The sequence below is a fragment of the Labeo rohita genome, chromosome 2, assembly GCF_022985175.1.
Source record: "Labeo rohita strain BAU-BD-2019 chromosome 2, IGBB_LRoh.1.0, whole genome shotgun sequence".
NCBI lineage: Eukaryota > Metazoa > Chordata > Actinopteri > Cypriniformes > Cyprinidae > Labeo > Labeo rohita.
This window is the reverse complement of record NC_066870.1, coordinates 3007403-3028673: the sequence shown is the minus strand read 5'-3', so window position 1 is coordinate 3028673 and position 21271 is coordinate 3007403. Positions and strand designations below refer to the sequence as shown.

At 34.9% G+C, this 21271-nt stretch overlaps 1 protein-coding gene across 6 annotated transcripts in view; it reads left to right on the top strand.

Moving 5' to 3' along the window:
- LOC127181102 (adhesion G protein-coupled receptor L2) overlaps positions 1 to 21271 on the top strand; it is a 133638-nt gene that overhangs the window by 73014 nt on the left and 39353 nt on the right. For 4 of the 6 annotated variants that reach the window (XM_051135655.1, XM_051135641.1, XM_051135671.1 and 1 more), the window contains exons 6-10: positions 6833 to 7117; positions 7533 to 7636; positions 9180 to 9365; positions 10966 to 11004; positions 18450 to 18633. In XM_051135655.1, coding sequence (XP_050991612.1) covers positions 6833 to 7117; positions 7533 to 7636; positions 9180 to 9365; positions 10966 to 11004; positions 18450 to 18633 — 798 coding nt within the window. The remainder of the gene's footprint in view (positions 1 to 6832; positions 7118 to 7532; positions 7637 to 9179; positions 9366 to 10965; positions 11005 to 18449; positions 18634 to 21271) is intronic. The other 2 variants (XM_051135646.1, XM_051135664.1) reach the window with 1 other exon arrangement.

The window sequence follows — 21271 nt, the reverse complement described above, 5'->3', positions numbered from 1 at the left end:
AGGCACTGACAAATGACGGTCATTGCCACATTGCAAAGTGATGGCACTATGGAGCCATGTGCTTTTTAAAAACACTTTACTAGGTTTAACATTAGATTATCAGATCAGAATATATGGTAATTTGACTAGAAACACTGGAGACCAGAAATGCAAAGCATTCTTCAAGTTAAAAGTCAGGCGTGATTTCCACGTTCAGGAAAAATGTCTATACATTTACACATAGTCGTTTCTCAATAATTTCGAAACAAGTCATTCAATCAGTTTTGAGCGTAAGGTCTATAAACCCCTCCCTTCCATAAGCCATCTCTGCTCTGATTGGTCAGCTGGCCAAGCCCATTGTGATTGGTACAGAGAGGAGTACTCAAGCAAGTTAGCGAGTGCTGCCATCAGTGTTGCCAAGTCCACGGTTAAAGCAACCCAAATCACATCACATTGAGCCACTGGAATGCAAATTTACCATTGGAAAAAATTTATTTTACACCCTGGAATATGGGGACCCCCCTCAAAATGTGAGTTCTGAGTAGCAATTGGGTGGGTTTTGTTGTGAAAACCTGGCAACCCTGGCTACCATTGACAAAGCATGCACCAAAACAATAATATAGTGCTCCAATCTGTTCTTAAAATAATGACATAAAGACATTTGAACACTTATGCAAGCGAATCGTGACCACAGCTACAGTTTAGCTGCTAAACTGTAAACACATTACAAAACAGTAATGGTGGATACGTTAGCTGAGTGCTAACATGACTAACTGATGAAACAACACAGTTTGCAAACCAAAGTATGTCTACATTCTTTATTATTACACGTAATAAGTCATTAGAACAACGACAGTCTACATTAATCGACACATTCTTAGAGAAACAGTGAATTATCAGAAATATTTCAGTAAGACTGTAATATTATGGTTTACCTGGAAACCTAAAGTTGCAGTAGATATACATCACATATTAGCACAAAAAACTTGAGATTTTGAGCACTCAGTTGAGAATGTACACATAGCATATCAGTCATACTTACAGGTTGTGGTTCGGAGATGCTTGTTAGTCCAAATAAAGAAGATTGGAAGCCAACAAAGATAAAAGCCAAGATCAGAGAAGCAGTCCTTGGTAAACAACAAAAGGTTCAAAAATGAATTTGAACCACTGATTCAACATCATCAACTTTTGGCAATGAAAGCAAAACAGACTTACTTTGACAGCGCAGAACGCAGCGTCATCTCGACATGATGTAAACACACTAACTAGCAGTTAGTGTTTGTATTTCGGGCAGACGGGGATTATGCAGATGTGTTACCGTGACGTAGATCTCTAGCAGACAGAAGATTCGAAAATATAATGACTCGTTAAGGCGCCTTTTAAGTCGACTTTTTCTTTTGAGAGACAATATCTTTGTTCATCACGCACTTTTTTTGATTGATTGCCAACTGTTTACATTGAAGGATAGCTACGTCACAAACTGCAAAAAAGATATTTTTCGAAAAACCCACAGGACCTGCTCTTTAAGTATGGTAAATAATAACTATTCAAGTCTATGTGATAAACCAAAGGTAATCTAAAAGTAATCAATGATTCGCTACTTTACCCAATTTGTGTAATCCAGATTGTTACTATCTACAATTTTGTCATGTAATTTGTAATCAATAACAGACTACACATTTTAAAGGAGAAGTCAACTTCTAGAACAACAATTTACAGATGATGTACTCACCCCCTTGTCAAGATGTTCATGTCTTTTTTTTAGTTGTAAAGAAATTTTTTGACATTTTTTTTTGGTGCCCCGAGTTTGAACTTCCAAAATGCAGTTTAAATGCAGCTTCAAACGATCCCAGCCGATGAAGAAGGGTCTTATCTAGTGAAACGATCAGTCATTTTCATTAAAAAAATAAAAAATTTAAATTCGTTTTAATCTCAAATGCTCGTCTTATCTTGCTCTCCCTGAACTCTGTGTATTCTGGCTCAAGACAGTTAGGGTATGTCAAAAAACTCCAAGCGTATTTTCTCCCTCAACTTCAAAAATCATTTCAAAATCATCCTACATCGCTGCAGAAGTACCGACACAGTATTTCCAAAGTGAACATGCAAAGAAGATCAAACACCCTTAACAAAAATGGTAAAACAGCGATATAGGGCGATTTTGAAGTTGAGGGTGAAAATATGAGTTTTTCGACATACACTAACTGTCATGAACTGGAAAAAACAGTCCAGGCAGAGTAAGACAAGACGTTTGGCATTAAAAAGTATCTAAATTGTATTTTTTTAAAAATGAAAATAAGCGATTGTTTCACTAGATAAGACCCTTCTTCCTCGGCTGGGATCGTTTACAGCCTCATTTAAACTGCATTTTGGAAGTTCAAACTCGGGGCACCAGCAGTTCATTATATGGAGAAAAATGCTGAAATGTTTTCCTCAAAAAACGTAATTTCTGTACAACTGAAGAAAAAAAGACATGAACATCTTGGATGACAAGAAGGTGAGTACATTATCTGCAAATTGTTGTTCTGGAAGTGGACTTCTCCTTTAAGTAATTTATCCCACACTGCTGACAGGTGAATGCTCAAGTACACCTGTTTTCTGATAAACACCTCGATACTCAGCTTTGTGCAAATACATGTTAGTGGTAAAATCTACTTGCATTTCACAGTGTTTCTATAGTGCAAATGAATGTAAACGAAGTCAGTTCTGTCTTAAGGGATTGTAAACAGATGGGACAAATTACTGATGTGTCAAAATAGATCATTAGTGCATTAGTGTAGCAAATGGAGTCTATTAGACTTGCTGCTGTCTGTAATGTCATCAGTAATAATTTAATGGCAATAAAACTGAGAAAAAAATGACTTATTGCTCTTGTCTGGAAAACTTTAGTAGCTTTTATTAAGTCGTCTAAAGTTAGATTCTGAAAGCACTTTTGTGTTTCTTTGCTTTTCTTTATTACCGACTGTTTACTTGAATGTTTGGAAGCTGTGATTATTTAGATGAAAACTACATTAGGTTTTAACTGGTTATTCATTTGGCTCAAACAGTGAAGGGGATCAGGGGTTTCATTCCCAATGTAAAGCCGGAACTGATTAAACGTGTACCTGTAAATGTAAAAGCATTGATCAATAGCATTGTTTTTAATCAAGAACAAAATAGTTTTAGCTGAATTTAACTCTTTTACTGACTTTTAAGAGTAAATGGATAAAAATAGAGCATGACAGTATGTGGCAAATAATGTTTTTACATTGTTGTACAACAAGTTGCTAATTGATTTGTAACTCGTTACTTTGCATGGAAAGTTTGCACTGCAGGTATCCAACATTTTGACGAGCTGGGTTGTATGTTTTCCATCTTGTTCAATTTGAATCTGTCTGTAAATATTGTAGCTTTTGCTCTTTGTGTTGTGACATGCACATCACCCAAGGACTATGATGACAAGAGCTCTTTTAGTTTGATCGAACATTGTGTTTCAGGTTGTTGGTTTTGTGTTTTGCCATCCTTTTTTCCATTTTTTATTTTTTTTTACCGTGGCAGTGTTGCTAAAGTCTAAAAACACAATAGACCCAACCTTGTTTATTTTATCTGTCAAAATGATGGAGAGTGCTTTGAATCACCTATTAATGTTCTTAAAATTCAGTACAAAACAAACTTGGCAAGTGATGCAGCCTCTGTCCTCAGCTTTCTAAAATCACAATGAAGCGATAAAGCTTTTTGATGTTTGTTATGACACGCACAAACACACGCAAAAGCTAAAACCTTGGTCTTAGAGACCCGTGGGTGTTTTTGTTATTGTGATTACATGATAATGCTGCAAATAGAACGATAACCAGCAATTCAACTTCCTTCATTAACATTCATCATAGATCACAGTACAGAGCCAGCAATAAATCTGCTGAACATTACAACATGCTGAATTTAATTTCATACGATAAATGCTCATAAAACCCTAAATGACAATTATTTTTTAACACGTTAACAGATGTGTATTGGTTGCATATTGATAAGAACAATATCACACATTCCTTTGAATACTAAAAGTCAAGCGCTTATTTTTTTTGCTACAGTGCTTGTCAAAAGTTTGTAAACATTAAGATTTTTAAATGTTTTTAATGAAGTCTCTTCTGCTCACCAGGGCATTTTTTTAAATCAAAAATACAGTAAAAGCAGTGAAATATTATTACAATATGAAATAACTATTTTCTATGTGAATATACTGTAAAATGTAATTGATTGCTGCGATTGCAGCTGAATTTTCAGCATCATTGCTCCAGTCTTCAGTATCAAATGATCCTCAATAAATCATTCTAATATGCTAATTTGCTGCTCAAGTTGCTAATAATGGTTCTTATTTTTATCATGGTTGCTGACTAATATTTTGTGGAAGCAGGATTCTTTGATGAATAGAAAGTTTAAAAGAACGACATTTATTTGAAGCAAAATATTTTGTAACATTATGAATGTTTTTACTGCCCATTTTGATTAATTAAATGAATATTTGTTGAATAAAAGCATGAATTTCTATTAAAAACATATTTAAATGGTAAATATAATGGTTTCGGCATAAATATGGTGCAGCACAACTGATTATAATCAGAAATGTTTTTTGAGCAGCAAATCAGCATATTTGAATGATTTCTGAAGGATCACGTGATTCTGAAGACTGTAGTAAAGATATAAAAAATTCAGCTTTGATCACAGAAGAAAAAATGACATTTTACAATATTTTCAAATAGAAAACAGCCATTTTAAACTGTAATAATATTTCAAATTTTTTACAGATTTTTTAAATGAAATAAACGCAGCCTTGGGGAGCAGAAAAGACTTCATTAAAACATTTTGAAAATCTTAATATTTTCAAACTTTTGACACGCGCTTTGTGTTTTCAGTACTCTTCCCTGAATGCCGTTGCCTGTCTGACTGAGCTCCTCTGTGCCTTCAATCACTGCTTCATCCACAACACGTTTGTCCTTGTATCTCAGAGAGAACAAGATGGTGCGGAGCTTCTTTACATGCGTGGCGTGACAGACATGTGAAGGGGCGGGACTTATGCATCCATCTGCCAATGAATGTATTCAGGCTTCAGCAGTGGCTGATATGAAAGAGAACAGAAATATTTGATTCTGAGCACATTCACATCTTGTGATATTCATTATTACGGATGATTTCCATGCCGTCGCTGCTCTGTCTGATACAAGAGCACACAAACACAGAGGAGAATTTAGAATCACTCCTGGACACGTTCATATCCACGTTTGCACTCCTTTGGGTTTTTTACACATTTAAAGCACTGCAAGAAAGTATTTTTTTTGTCCATCCATCCATTTATCTTACTGTTTATCCTGTATGGGGTTGTGGGAGTGCTGGGAACTAACCTGCGTCCCGTGCTGCAGGCAGGGAAACAGTCTGGGAAAAGTACATCACAGGGCTCACACACGCACACACACACACACACACGCACATCTATGGACAATTTATCATCTCCGTTTCACCTGCATATCTTAGTGTTGTGAAGGAAACCAAAGCCATTAGGGGTGCGTTAGGAGTGGAATGATTCAGTCAGCTCACAGTATTATGCACAATATTTTGGACCAAAAAAAAACCCTGAGAATAAAATAATTACATGTAATTATAAATTAAAAATAAAGCATTGTTATTTCCCATAACACGTACAAGCCTAACTAATGCATTTTTAAAGCATTTTAGCAACGTTTATATACTACAATATTTATTCATATTTTATTATTAATTTAGATTTTTTTTCTTTTTATATTTCTTTTTTTTTCTACTTTTAGTAACTTTAATACATCAACATAAACCTATTTTCAGTTAGTTTTCAAGGCAGTATTTTTAATTGGATGAATGTTTTTTATATTTATATTTTATTTCAGCTTTATTTTAATTAACATAATTTTTTATATTTTAATTGAAATATTTCTTTTTAAAATATATCTAGTCTGTAGTAGTTTTTGGTAATCTAGTTTTTATTTATTTTGATTTCAGTTTAAATTTTAGTTAAGTTTGAGTATAAAAATGAGAAATATTGCTTTGCTTTATTTCAATTATATTTATTTTTTATTCACAATAAGGTTCATTAGTTAACATGAACTAAGAATGAGCAATACTACATTTCAACATTTACTAATGCATTATTAAAATCACAAGTTGTGTTTGTGAACATTAGTTAACAAGTTTGTTAATTAGTTAACATAATGCACTGAACTAACATGAATGAACAAACAATGAACGACTGTATTTTTATTAACTAACATTAAAAAAGATTAATACATAGTGTAATAAATGTATTGTTCATTGTTTGTTCATGTTAGTTAATAAATTAACTAATGTTAACAAATGACACCTTATTAACCGTTTTTTGGTTAATTTTGATTTATTATTTTATTTTGATAGTCCTATGGTCACACTTTATTTTTAGGTCGAATTCTTGTTACTAATCATTAACTATGACTTTTGCCTCAATAAACTCCTAATTTGCTGCTTATTACTAGTTAGTAAGGTATTTGTTAAGTTTAGGCATGGCTTAGAAATTAAAGGATTTAAAATATGCAGAATAAGGCATTAATATGTGCTTTATAAATACTAATAAACAGGCAATATGCTAGTAATATACATTAATTAATAGTGAGAATATGTTTTTTTTTATGGTTTTAGTTGCATTTAGCCCTGGCCATCTCAAATGAGTCTCTTCTGAACACTAGTGAGCGAATTCCAAAGGGAAGGTCTCTGATTTTGACTGCATACATTGCAAACTATGTCTGTATTGATTAAATCTAAGAAATAAATCAAGTGTCTTTCTTCCCTGCACATTTAAATGATCTCTTTCCTATTCCCACAGTACCAACTGTTTCTGATGACGTTACATCAACGGTGCAGCCTAGAAGATCCACACCTCCCATCAGGACCACCACTACCAGCATGACCATCAGACCTGCGGTCAACATCACCATCACTCCCAACCCGGCAGTCGTGGACCAGCCCGACCCCCCATCGGACCCCAGCGCCGTCAGCCCGCCCCCCTCCAGCAGACGCTTCTGCGACGGGACGGAGAGGAGAGGAATATCCTGGCCACAAACACATCGAGGAGTGACAGTGGAGCGTCCTTGTCCTAAAGGAACACGAGGTGTGTGTGTGTGGCAGAAACAGGCATTTGAAATATTTTTGCAATTAGCGTCAGGAATCTGGCTGCCATTAGAGCAGAAGTGACACCTTTGCCAGCAGCGACGTGTGTGCCGGTAACAGGCATGTGGCGTTTCTTATTTGAATGGCATCCATATGGAGGCATCAAAATGATCTGTGAGATTTGCATTCCGTAGCTGAGTTAATATGTAAATGTTATGCAGTGCTGTTTGTAATAGGAAATGTTTTCATAGCATAAATATTTTATTACAAACTCCAGCAGATTTAGTCCTAATTTAACACTTCCAAAAGTTTTAATCCTAAAATGAATATGTTTATGATGTAAATGAGAACTTCCAAACCTGTGCTGTCCTTAAAGTCAGTGTTGAACAGGTTTTGCCCCTCCTGTCGTTCTCCAGGAATCGCTCTGTTCCTCTGCACGTCTGCCGACGGGATCTGGAATCCCAAAGGTCCGGATCTCAGTAACTGTACGTCCCACTGGGTGATGCAGGTGGCACAGAAGGTGAGCCAGAAATAGTCCTATAATGTTCTTTAGCAATACATTATATAACCAAATATAACCAAAGCTGCATTTATTTGATTGAAAATGCAGTAAAAACAGTAAATATTATTTCAATTTAAAATTGCTGTTTTCTATGTGAATGTCTGTTAAAATGCAATTTATTCCTGTGATCAAAGCTGAAACTTCAGCATCATTACTCCAGTCTTCAGTGTCACATGATCCTTCAGAAATCATTCTAATATGCTGATTTGCTGCTTAGTTGATAATAATGTTTTTATTTTTATCATAGTTGCTGACTAATATTTTGTGGAAAAAGGATTTTTTGATGAATAGAAAGTTTAAAAGAACGTCATTTGTTTGAAGCAAAATCTTTCGTAGCATTATAAATATTTTTACTGGCCGTTTTGAGTAATTTAATGAATATTTGTTGAATCATGAATTTCTATTAAAATTCTTAAATGGTAAACTATGGTTTCTGTGTAAATGTTGGGCAGCAACTGTTTAAAACTCTGATTATAATCAGAATTTTTTTTTTTTTTTTGAGCAGCAAATTTCTGATTTCTGAAGGACACTGAAGACTGGAGTAATGATGCTAAAAATTAAGCTTTGATCACAGAAATAAAATACATTTTACTATATTTTCAAATAGAAAATGGCTGTTTTAAATTGTAATAATATTTCAAAATTTTTCCAGAATTTTTGATCAAATAAATGCAGCCTTGATGAGCAGAAGAGACTTCATGCATGTCTGACAACTCCTCAGTGCCTTCAGTTTGCTTAAGAAACATTTCTGATTATCAATGTTGAAAACAGTTGTGCTGCCCAATATTTTGTGCAAACTGTTGATACACTACCAATATTCAAGAACTGGGGAAAAAGATGTTAATACTTACATTTAGCAAGTATTCATTTCAACTATACACTCAATCATGGTTTCCACACGAAATATGAAGCAGCAAAAAGCTTATTAATAAAACCATTATTTATAATTAAGTACTACTAATTATTAAGCAGCAAATCAGCATATTAGAATGATTTCTGAATGATGGTGTGACACTGAAGACTGGAGTAATGATGCTGAAAATTCAGCTTTGCCATCAGAAATCAATTACTTTTTACAATATATTCACATAGAAAACAGCTATTTTAAATTGGAATAATATTTACTGTTATAACTGTCTTTTTGAACAAATAAATGCTTCTTTCAGAACATGAAAAAATTCCAATTATTACAAGCTTGAATAGTCTGTATATTGTGTAAATAGGGTAAATTATTATGTTTATTTGTCATGCACAGAAAAACTGGGACAAATTGTACATCGAAATGCTTGCATTGAGGCACAGGTTTTACTACAGCTGGACCACACAGGAAAAATATCAGAAAATAATGGGAAAAATTCGAAAAAGATGTACAGTCTTGGGTAGATGCTGTTAACAAGCCTAATATTCCCTGAGCTGATACATGAGTCTATTAGCACCAATTTACTTACATGCTTATTAAGACTGCTTTTGACTCATTCATTTTCTTCTGAACTTCTTCCAGATCCGGAGTGGTGAGAATGCTGCGAATCTGGCTAACGAGTTGGCGCGTCACACTCAGGGTCCCGTGTACGCGGGCGACGTCAGCTCCTCGGTCCGGCTCATGGAGCAGCTGGTGGATATACTGGACGCACAGCTGCAGGAGCTCAAACCTAACGATAAAGACACGGCGGGACGGAGCTTCAACAAGGTGCAGTACAATACGTCTCCGGCTAGAGCGAATGCGATTTGTGGATGTTGCTTTTATTTGATCAAGTTTGAATCCTTGAAGTCCTAAAAATGTCAACAGTTCTGTTTTGACAACCTTTCAGGAGATGTTATCATGACAAATTCAGTGACCAGCAAAAGCCGACAAACAAAGTTGATTAGTGAGGGAATACCAGTCCCTGTTGTTAGTTTACATGTCATTTCTTATTTTGAGTCAAGCCTTTACAGCACTGCCATGAAGGCTTATTTTATTTTATTTTATTTTATCTTGTTTTGTTTTGGTAATTCTCTGCATGGCAGAATATAGATTTGTATATTGATTTATATACATATAGAGATTTTTCAAGATACCAAAGCCTTCAATCAAATAGAAGGCAAATATGAGGCTCTTAACATATTTTGCTAAGATCAAATGATCTGAATTATATACTATCCACATTTATTGTATAGCTCTGCATCCATTACTGGATGTCAGAGAACCTGACACGAGATGTATGAAAGCAGCCTCTGATCAAAACATGTTTCCTCGCATGTGGAAATTGTGTGGAGCATATTCAAACAGAGGTGACAGTGAAATTCAGCATCATTGCATCATTCAGGCCTACAAAAAAAAAAACAGCTTGGCCCAAAAGTGTCATAAACTAACAGGAAAAAAATAAAATGTTTAAAAAATGTAATCACATAATGATACAATTTTACTGCTATAGTGGTGTTCTGGTATTTTTATTCATTTCATTTTACTTTTTAAAATAATTACTGCTTTAATCTCGTTATGTTATAACTTCATTAAGTTAATTCTAGTAAAAAGCCTATTATGAAATTAAAATTATTCTAATTTCATTATAAACATTAAGACTTTGTTCTCAAAATCTTGTTTTTCTCCTTCTTTTGGCAGCTAGCGCTGAGTTTAATGGATTTTCTGGCTTCGTTTGAAAGCGTGCTCTAACGTTTCCATCTCCATGTTTCTCTCCTCAGCCAGTGCCTTATAGAAGAGAGATGCACATTCAAAGACATGTTTAATTGAAATGGGGTTAATGGACATGCTCTGTGCCGTCCTTTTATACTCTATATGACCTCAGCTTTGACTACATTCAGATATTTCTTCAGCTATAGGCACTTTTTGCCCTGTGGACTTTCAGAAATGAAGAACACGCTTTTCACGCTCAGTAGCAGGGTATTTACGTTGTCTATACAGAACAATATATAAAAAAACATATTTCTCTGTCAGGTCAGTTTCATAATCTGCATTCTATGTATTATAAATGCAAACAGTAAGTGATATTTTGACACCTTTTGCTTACAATTTTACAGAAATTGCATACAAAAAATGTTCTGTTCACATATTGATATTTTTATTTATTTATTTTAATGTGCTCTCCATATAAGAAAAAAAACAAAGCATAAAAATCAATCACTGGAACATAAAAGTGCCTGTAGTTGAAGCAACACACACAAACATGATGTGGCTGACACACAGGCTCTTATTTGTTCTCTTTCTCTTTCTTTCTTTCTCTTTCTCTTTGTGTGTGTGTGTGTGTGTGTTGTTTCTAATCTTCCGTCTTTGTGTTTGAAACCAAAAAAAGCGTCAAAAAAGAGAGAGGACTTGCAGGGCCTATATGAAGGTATATACGGACACAATCCCAGAATTCCCTTCACCTGCTCTGCTGCATGCAGCTTGTTTGTATGTCTGGCTGGAAATCCATTCGTCTGTTGTCTGTCTGCTGATACGCAACTCTCTTTTAAGGCAATTCTGCCTCGATGTCTTTGTTCTGTTTTGCGTCGCTTTCACCATCTTCTTCTTATCTGTTCACCTCCTCCTTATTGCAATAGTTCAGCCAAAAATTACCACATTTTTCTGAAAATGTGCTCACCCTCAGGCAATCCAAGATGTAGATGGGTTTGTTTCTTCATCAGATTTGGAGAAATGTAGCATTACATCACTTGCTCACCAGTGGATCCTCTGCAGTGAATGGGTGCCGTCAGAATGAGAGGCCAAACAGGTGATAAAAACATCACAATAATCCACGAGTAATCCACACCACTCCAGTCCATCAGTTAACATCTTGTGAAGTCAAAAGCTGTGTGTTTGTGTGAAACAAATCCATCATTAAGATGTTTTACCTTTTAGTCATTGCTTCCAGCTAAAATACGAGTTCATAATCCATAATAATGCTTCATCCAGTGGAAAAATTGGTCTGGTCTGAATCAGGAGAGACATCTGCACAGATCAAGCACTGTTTACAAGCCAAAACAGTCCAAAAAACAAATATGTGGCTGGATGTGAGGCACTGGAGGAAGCAATACTTTGCATTATGGATTCATTATGGACATATTTTGGCCAGAAGCAACAGTTTAAATTTAAAATGTCTTAATAATGAAATTGTTTCTTACAAACACACAGCCTTTGGCTTTTCAAGACGTTAACTGATGGACTGGAGTGGTGTGGATTACTTGTGGATTATTGTGATGTTTTGTATTAGCTGTTTGGACTCTCATTCTGACGGCACCCATTAACTGCAAAGGATCCACTGTTGAGCAAATGATGCAATGCTACATTTCTCCAAATGTGATGAAGAAACAAACTCCTCTACATCATAAACTTCATCAGACTTCATCAGAAATGTAGCATTGCATCATACACTCACCAGTGGATCCTCTGCAGTGAATGGGTGCCGTCAGAGAGTCCAAACATCTGAAAAAAAACAAAAAAAAAAACATCACAATAATCCACAAGTAATCCACACCACTCAAATTCATCAGTTAGCTACTTAAGAAATTTAAGTTTAAACTGTTGTTTCCGGTTAAAATACAAAACAATCTAGTCTGAATCAGGAGAGAAATCTGCACTGTTTACAAGCCAAAACAGATCAAAACAGCTCTAAACAAATAAGTGGCTGGATTTCGGAAACTACGGTTTGTAGTTAAAATACCTTAATAATGAATTAGTCTCTTACAAACATGCAGCTTTTGGGTTCTCAAGATGTTAACTAATGGACTGGATGGTGTGGATTACTTGTGGATTATAGTCATGTTTTTATCAGCTGTTTGGGCTCTCAGTCTGACGGCACCCATTCACTGTAGAGGATCTGATCAGATCTTCAAATTTGATGAAGAAACAAACTCATCTTTGATGACCCGAGGGCAAGCTTTGATTTTTGGGTGAACTATTTCTTTAACTGTACACTCTCTGCTTTCCTGTTGATTCTGAATAATTGGATTTCTGGCTGGTTTCTGTCCCCTCATCTTTCTCTGTGCTGTTGTTCTTTGTCTGAGTAATTGACATCCCGCAGTCATAATCGCTCGGGTCTGTCAGCTGATAGTGTGATCAAAGTGTGTTTGAGCTCTCTTCCTCACCTGCTTCAGTCTGAGCGCTTCACACTGCGGTTTCTTCCTCTTGCATTTCTTTGTAATCTTTTATGCATATCTCTGCTCTAGTGTTGTTGTCCTTTATTACATATTTCAGTCAGTTGTTCAAAGCTGCACCTGTAAAAGAATAATAGCATATCATATTGAGACTCATTTTGTTAATGAAATGGCTTTTTTCTTTCATGTGCTGATTTATTTCCCTTTTAAACAGGAAGATGGAGTGGGACATATTGAAACAACCAATAGGCTTTAGCTTGTCACCGTTTTGGAATTTGATTTGCTTGCATTAGAACATTTTATTAAACAAAAAAATTGATTTAGCCCTGAGTGCAAGATGAGTCAGCAGTTTGGGTAAATTTTGTCAACTCTTTAGTTACAAATTGTGCTTTGCTCCATCCATCACTCAAAACTGTGTATTTGGTCATGTCCATGTGATGAGTTTTGATTTAGGTTCTGGCGTTGGGATCTGACAAGGCTATTAAAGAACATTCACTGTCAATTATTTCACCCAGTTTGCAGTTTTCCAGGACAAACTGTGAGAGGAAAAAATGAGTGTATTTTGAAACCATTTTTACTCCGAAAGTACTAGTCATTTTCATAAATAATTACAAAGACATAGCAACACTGAATTAAACTTGAAATTGGGCTTTCTCTTAGCCTTAAAGGAGAAGTCCAGTTTCAGAACAACAATTCACAAATAATTTACTCACCTCCTTGTAATCCAAGATGCTCACGTCTTTCTGTCTTCAGTCGTGAAGAAATTATGGTTTTTGAGGATTTTTCTCCATATAATGGACTTCATTGGTGCCCCGATTTTGAAATTCCAAAATATAGTTTAAATGCAGCTTCGAAGGGCTCTAAACGATCTCAGCTGAGGAAGAAGGGTCTTATCTAGCGAAACGATCAGTCATTTTTTTTGGAAAATAAAAATTTGTATACTTTTTAAGCACAAAAGCTCATGTAGCACAGGCTCTGGGATGTGCATCCATGACGCTACAAACTATTAAAATGCAAGTAAGTAAAATGCTGTTTACAAACAAAAAGGTACAATGATGTTGGATGATTCTGAAGTTTTTCGCCATACTCTACCTGTTTGAGCCGGAGTATACAGTGATGGGAAGTTCGGGTCATTTTACCGACTCGGACCTTTGAGTCTCGTTCAGCAAAATGAACGAATCTTTATGCGAGTCATTTGATTCATTTTAGCAAAATCAGCATCATGTGACAGCCCCATAAAATGAACGAATGACTCAGAAAAACCCGAAGACTCGAAACAGGTGAACTAATTCCGGTACAGAACCTAATAGGATGTTGCGCATGCACGACTGAACGAATCACTACCCAAGACGACTCGTTCTTCTGGAGTCACATTAAAGATTTGTTCAGAATGAATGAATCATTCAAGAACGACCCATCACTAATTTGTAGCATCGTGGACACGTATCCCAGAGCCTGTGCTACACGACTTTTGTGCTTAAAAAGTATACAAAATAATTTTATTTTTTTTCTGAAAAAATGACCAATCGTTTCACTAGATAAGACCCTTCTTCCTCGGCTGGGTTCGTTTAGAGCCCTTTGAAGCCGCATTTAAACTACATTTTGGAAGTTCAAAATCGGGGCACCAATCAAGTCCATTATATGGAGAAAAATCCTAAAATGCTTTCCTTAAAAGACTATAATTTCTTTACGACTGAAGACAGAAAAGACATGAACATCTTGGATGACAAGGGGGTGAGTAAATTATTTGTAAACTGTCGTTCTGGAAGTGGAGTTCTCCTTTAAAATGTCTTAATTCACACTTCCAGTGGCCTTAAAATCCACCTTAAAAAGGTCTTAAATTAGTCATTAAATGATATATAAAATCATTTCTTGTGTTGCATGCATTGGAAAAAAGAAAGTGTTCCCCAGATTTTTTTGTTTTCCAAAATAAATATCTCAACACATTTAAATCAAAATACATTTACTGCATGCAAATATAAATTCATGAAAAGCTGAATAAAAATAAGCAAGTTTATGCTTAAAAGAAGGAACACATATCTGTTAATTGGGTATGAAAATTCCCTTTGAATTAAGTTGATTTTTCTGAGCCCACTGGCAGATATTTGTTCTTGTTTTAATCATAAACTCATTTGATTTCTTTCAACTTCTGAGAAAAGAAGACTCCTTATATCATTTTGCTTCTCTAATAAACGTATCTTGATTTAAGACATTTGCCCTGGAAAACAGGACAAAAAGGCAGAGGAAGAGCATCATTTTCTTTCTTTCTGATCATGTGAGATCAGTACAAAATATTTCCATAGTCTAGTAGTTGGAAGCAGAGCTATTCACTGAATTAAAAAGTAACTGAGATTAGTTGGAAGTTGTATTTTTATTGTGTTCCCTTCATTTTATTCCTCAGATTTTCTTTAATTTGTCTTAAATTTATCTTCATAAAACCTGCAGAAACTCAGGTGGGACGACTGAAATTGTATGTTCTTTAAAAATGTACTCAAGAGTTTGCGTTTTTCTTTACAGCTTCAAAAAACATTTTTTACTGTGCATATGCAGTAGTCTTCATCAATGCATAACGCTAGTGAAAGTGAAGTGTTGCCCGAGAGAAAAAACAAGAGAAATCCATCTCCGTTTTCAATACACAATGATATTAAAGTCCTTCACGAACTGAACTGCAGAAGAGTTCGCTGTTGAGACCAGACTTTTCATTTTAATGTCTGATGTCGTCATAATTGGTGGCAGCGCATATGGCCGTATGCTTTCAGCGGCGCTTCAGATCTGAAAGAACCTTACAGCCCACAAGGCCACTCGCACTTCAGACGACCCACACGGCACTCAATCAATGCGTGTCCATAATAAGTTGGCAAGCAGCGAGAACAGGGCTGTGAACACTACTTGTGGCTCAACAGATGCTTTTGACTTACAGTAGTGTAATTGCAGGGGAGTCTCACTGGAGTAATCATGGGTTAAGTGTCCTGCCATTATTGCATGTCATTCAAGGGCTTTGTGGTAATGAGATCCTCTCACAATCTCTACAGTTTACAGGTCAACCCGTCTGGGACTCGAGCGCGTGAGCCTTCGCAAGTTATTTAGAAGTTCAGAGTCAAGTTAAAATTTTAATTTTTTCCTTTTTGTTTTTTAAACTTTTAATTTTGCGTTGTAGGTTTCCTCTTCATTTACATTTAGAAATTTGAAACTTAAATATTAAAATATTTTAATTTATTTCCATACTTTAAAAGACAAGTACTAAACATACATTTAAAGATGTTTCCATGCAAAGTTTAGCAAACAAAAGCTTGAGAAGAAGGGAGAAAAGAGGCCACATTTATGATGTATGAGCAGAATAAATTAGAATTTTTGTGTAAGTCATAAAAATCATTTCTTACATAAATTGTTTTGAATTGAACGTTACAGTTTACATGAGAATGTTTTAAACAAACTATATAAACAAATGTTTTATTCATGAAACTTGAGGCTTTTGAAAGCTGAGCAAAAGAATGTTTTTGATAATACACATATTTCTATGAGCTCTAAATTATAAACATAATCAAAACTTGCTGTTAAAACCTGTTGCCCACAATCTACTACGTGCTTTGTCGCCTGATTGATAGTTCATACAGTTTTCGTGAGCAAAAGGTCTTTTAGTATAATTGTGCAAACGTCCACCTTCAGCTTGTGCTTCACGTGTTAAATCTCTACTGATTTTTGTTAAGAAAATGTAAGAATAACTTGATAATATTTCCAGATGAACACCTACTGGACTGAAGCAGTTACTTTACTTGATTATCCAGACATTATTTGTAAAGAAATCAGTGAGTCTCAAAAATATGGAAGCCAGTTTCCTCCACTGAATAGAAAATAATAATTTAAAAAGCTTGCTAAGGTGCTACTTTTTATCTCACAACTCTGACTTTTTTCTCTCGCAATTGCGATTTTATGTCTCACAATATATTGCAGTTCTGACATTTTTCTCAGAGGTGTGAGGTATGTACTTGCGATTGTGAGAAAAAACCTCAGAACTTTGAGAAAAGAAATTAGCAATTTAAGAGGAATAAAGTCCAACTTGTGATATAAACTTGTCATTTTTTTCCCCTCTGGACTTTTTAACTCACAATTGCAAGTTTACATTCCACATTCCTGAGAACATAAGTCAGAATTGCAAGAAAAAAAAAGTCAGAATTGTGAGATACAAACTTGCATTTGTGAGAAAAAGTCCGCATTGCTTTTTATCTTGCAATTCTGACTTTATTTCTTGCAATTGTGAGCTTACACTGCCCTCCAAAAGTTTGGAAACACCCCTGTTTTTTTTTTTTATGTATAAAAATATTTTTATGTAATAAAATATGTTTTCGTAGTTTGGGTTGTCCCTTATCAGTGCAAAATTATCACAAATTATAAAGGATTCATGCCAATATTGTCCAAAACCCCACTTTTCAAGGCGTTTCCAAACTTGGAGGGCAGTGTATATCATGCTATTCTGACTTTATAACTTGCAGTTGTGAGTTTATATCATGCAATTCTGAGAAGAAGAAAAAAGACAGAATTGCGGGATAAAAAGTTGCAATTACATTTTTTATTCAGTGGCATTCCATAATGATCATCAGACTTTTTGTTCATCTCTCAGTCATTTTGTTGCTTTGCATTATATGTTTTAATCTTAAAACTAAGCATTTAAATATCATCTTGCTACAACATATTATGGAGATTTAGAGTCGTGACTGATATTTGTATTATTTTATATAAGTATCTGTTATAAAGCCTCATCTCTTTCATCATATAAATCTCAGCATCTGCACCAAATTGCATATTTTTGCTCAGTTTGGGTCTCTGCATAAAACTGAGCTGTTCTTTTCCTCCTCAGGTTTGCACTTTATATTCTCACTATATCATATTATATGAGCCATGAAAGCCTGATGTATCAAATATGACAAAATATAAAACGCATACTGTATGCAGAAACTTTTCTTTTAGATTTTGTGTAAAGGTTCAGTGAATTGTTCCTTTTTAAATAGATTTTTTTCTGACTATTATTTCATATGTCAGACTTTGCAAAGTTAAAATCCTGCTTTAAACTCAAAAGCACTGTAGTCGCCTTGGGATTCTTTAAATGAAGTGCATATTGGTTAAGGCCCTTGCAAGTGAAATGGATACCAATGAGAACATCCCGTTTTCTGGAGTCTTTATAATCTGCGAGCCGCTTCCAGTCCAATAATGCTTTTTACTTTATAGGAAAGATTTTTTTTGTGACAGTATGGTATCCTGTTACAGATAGGAATGCATACATTATTGATCCCCAACAGGAAATTGAATATGACAATCAAGCAGATTGTGTAGATTCCAGTTGGTGTGGGAAACCCAGTGGACTCCTATGTCCAGTAGTGAAGGTAGTTTTTGTAAGCAGAGAAACCTGATCTTTGGAGAACTACAGAAACTGTTTGGAAATGATGAATAATTGGTATCGGAATTGGATAAGATGATTAATGAAAGGTGGCGTAAATGCAAACAACACGTGAACTGTTGAATCAAGCAGTGTGTTTTTGCACGGATTGCACTGCAGTGTTTCATTTCCCATTATAGTTGTTGCGTGTCACAAGTCTCATTCAGTTCTCTCCTCTCCAGTGTATTCCATGTGCTGGATCCTTTTTTTTCCTAAGGAAAGCTAAGGAAAAATATCAACTGCCTGTCATTTCTCTTGTTTCCATGGTTACAGGCCATCGTGGACACGGTTGACAACCTCCTGAGGCCAGAAGCCCTTAAATCCTGGGAGGACATGAATTCCACAGAGCAAACACATGCCGCTACTATGTTACTTGATACCCTGGAGGAAGGAGCCTTTGTCCTTGCAGACAACCTGATCGAGCCCGCTGTCGTCAGAGTGCCTGCCGAGAACATCAGTAAGTCCTTTCATCTTAGCCGGCAACTTTTGATGTAAATGATGAAGTTTCGATTCGAGCCACGTGTCTGCCGCTTAATGACCGATGGGAGTTTTCTAGGAGTAATGCTTGTTTATGAAAACCTAAGCAGAAGAAAATAGAACTGGCAAAATGATTGGAAGAGGTGGAAAGGTCATTTCACATAAACTGGACAAACTGGCATTAACCAATGGCAGAATAATAGAATAGTTTAAGCAAAAAAATGAACATTTGCTGAAAACGTTCTCACAATCAGGCTATCCAAGATGTAGATGAATTTGTTTCTTCATCAGATTTGGAGGAATGCAGCATTCCATCACAATGGATGCTCTGTAGTGAATGGGTGCCGTCAGAATGAGAGTCCAAACAGCTGATAAAAACATCACAGTAATCCACAAGTAAACCACACCACTCCAGATCACAGATCAAGCACCGTTTTTGATCCAAAACCACTTGAAACAAATCTGGGTCGATTTTGAGAGACAACAGGAGATGCACTTTTTCACTGAAGTTGAAAAACTATTATTACAGACTTGTATTTTAGCCAGAACCAGCGGTTTAAAGTTAAAAGGCCTTAATAATGGGTTTGTTTCAGCTTTTGTCTTCTCAATATTTTAACTGGTGGACTGTGGGAGAAAAACAAACTTTTTGCTGCTTTGCATTATATGATTTAATCTTAAAACTAAGCATTTAAATATCATCTTGCTGCGACATATTATGGAGATATAGAGTCATGACTGATATTTGTATTATTTTATGAGAGTATCTGTTATAAAGCCTCATCTCTTTCTTCATACAAATCTCAGCATCTGCACCAAATTGCCTATTTTTGCTCAGTTCGGGTCTCTGCATAAAACTGAGCTGTTCTTTCCTCCTCAGGTTTGCGCTTCATATTCTCACTATATCATATTATATGAGCCATGAAAGCCTGATGTATCAAATATGACAAAATCTAAAACACATACTGTATGCAGGATGGACTGGAGTGGTGTGGATTACTTGTGGATGATTGTGATGTCTTTATCAGCTGTTTGGACTCTCATTCTGATGGCACCCATTCACTGCAGAGGATCTATTGGTGTGCAAGTGATGGAATGTGATGTAAACTAAGGCTGTCAAATTGAAATTTTGAACATTCATCAAATTTAAGATGAAAGTTTTTAAGATGCACATTCGAATGTGACATTTTACGTATATGGTAAGTACTGGTTGACACCAGAACATACGTGCGAAAAAGAACACTAAGATATAAACAATCCAGTACAAATATTTTGAAGAAAGATCAAGAATGAATTGTCAACGAATTTAAGTACTAATTAGAATGTGTAAAATGTTCTGCCATTGTGCTTTTTCCATAACAATGTATTAAAACAGACAACGACTAACTAAAGCACACAGAATCAGTTTTATTGCAATAGTGTACACCTTGTAAAATTTTTGGGGATCAGCTAATTTTCATGTTTTTAATGTTTAAGTACTGATACATGCTCATTATTTTGAAAGAAAGTAATGCTTTTAATTAGTAAGTATGCATTAAATTGCTCAAATGTGTTAGTAAAGACTTTGGTAACACTTTGTTTTAAGAACCCATTCTCACTATTAACTAGTTGCTTAATAGAATACCTATTGCTAACATATTAGCTGTTTATTAGTACTTAAAAATCACATATTTATCCCTTGTTCTGCATGATCACATTTTAGATCCCTTAATCCTACCCCTAAATGTAACAACTAATTTACTAACTATTAATAAGCAGCAAATAAGGAGGAAAAACTCCAAAAAGTTCCCTTTTCTGAAGTGTTTCCAAGCCTTTTATATTGTTACAAAAGAATGCTGTTCCTTTGAACCTTCTAATCTGAAAAATAAAATGTATCATGATTTCCACAAAATATGAAGCAGCACAGCCATTTTCAGTCCAGATAATAATTAGAAATGTTTATTTGATCAGCAAATCAGCGTATTAGATTGATTTCTGAAGGATCATGTGACACTGAAGACTGGAGTACTGATGCTAAAAATTCAGCTTCGATCCCAGCAATCAATTATATTTTACAACATGCACCTAGAAAACGGATATTTTAAATTGTAATAATTTTCCACAAAATGACTGTTTTTATTGTATTTTTGATTAAATAAATGCAGCCATAGTGAGCAAAAAAATAATTCTTTAAAAAAAAAAAAAAAAAAAATACTTTCCAACCCCAAACTCTTGAGTGTTTGTATTAATATATAAAATATTTGAAGATTTGGTGTAATTTTGCACTTTCTTGTCAACATAAATAATATTTTCATGAAAAATAAGATGCTATTTTAAATAAGTAAAATCAACAATTAAATATGACGTTGAAATATTGAATAATCTTATAAGAGATCTTCGTCAAAGACAATCTATGACTAAAAAAGCTTTGTGAAATTATCACTGGCCTGAAAGATTAGGTTACATCTTTTGATTTTATTATTTTATGCACTTTAATTTTAAAATAAATACATTTTTTTTGTAATAATAAACATACTATAACACGGTGCTGTTGGGTTTATATGTGTTATTGCACCTTTTTGTGGACTGTCGATTTAAAAATCTGCTGTTCATGAATATTTTTGTATAACTCAAGTAATGCC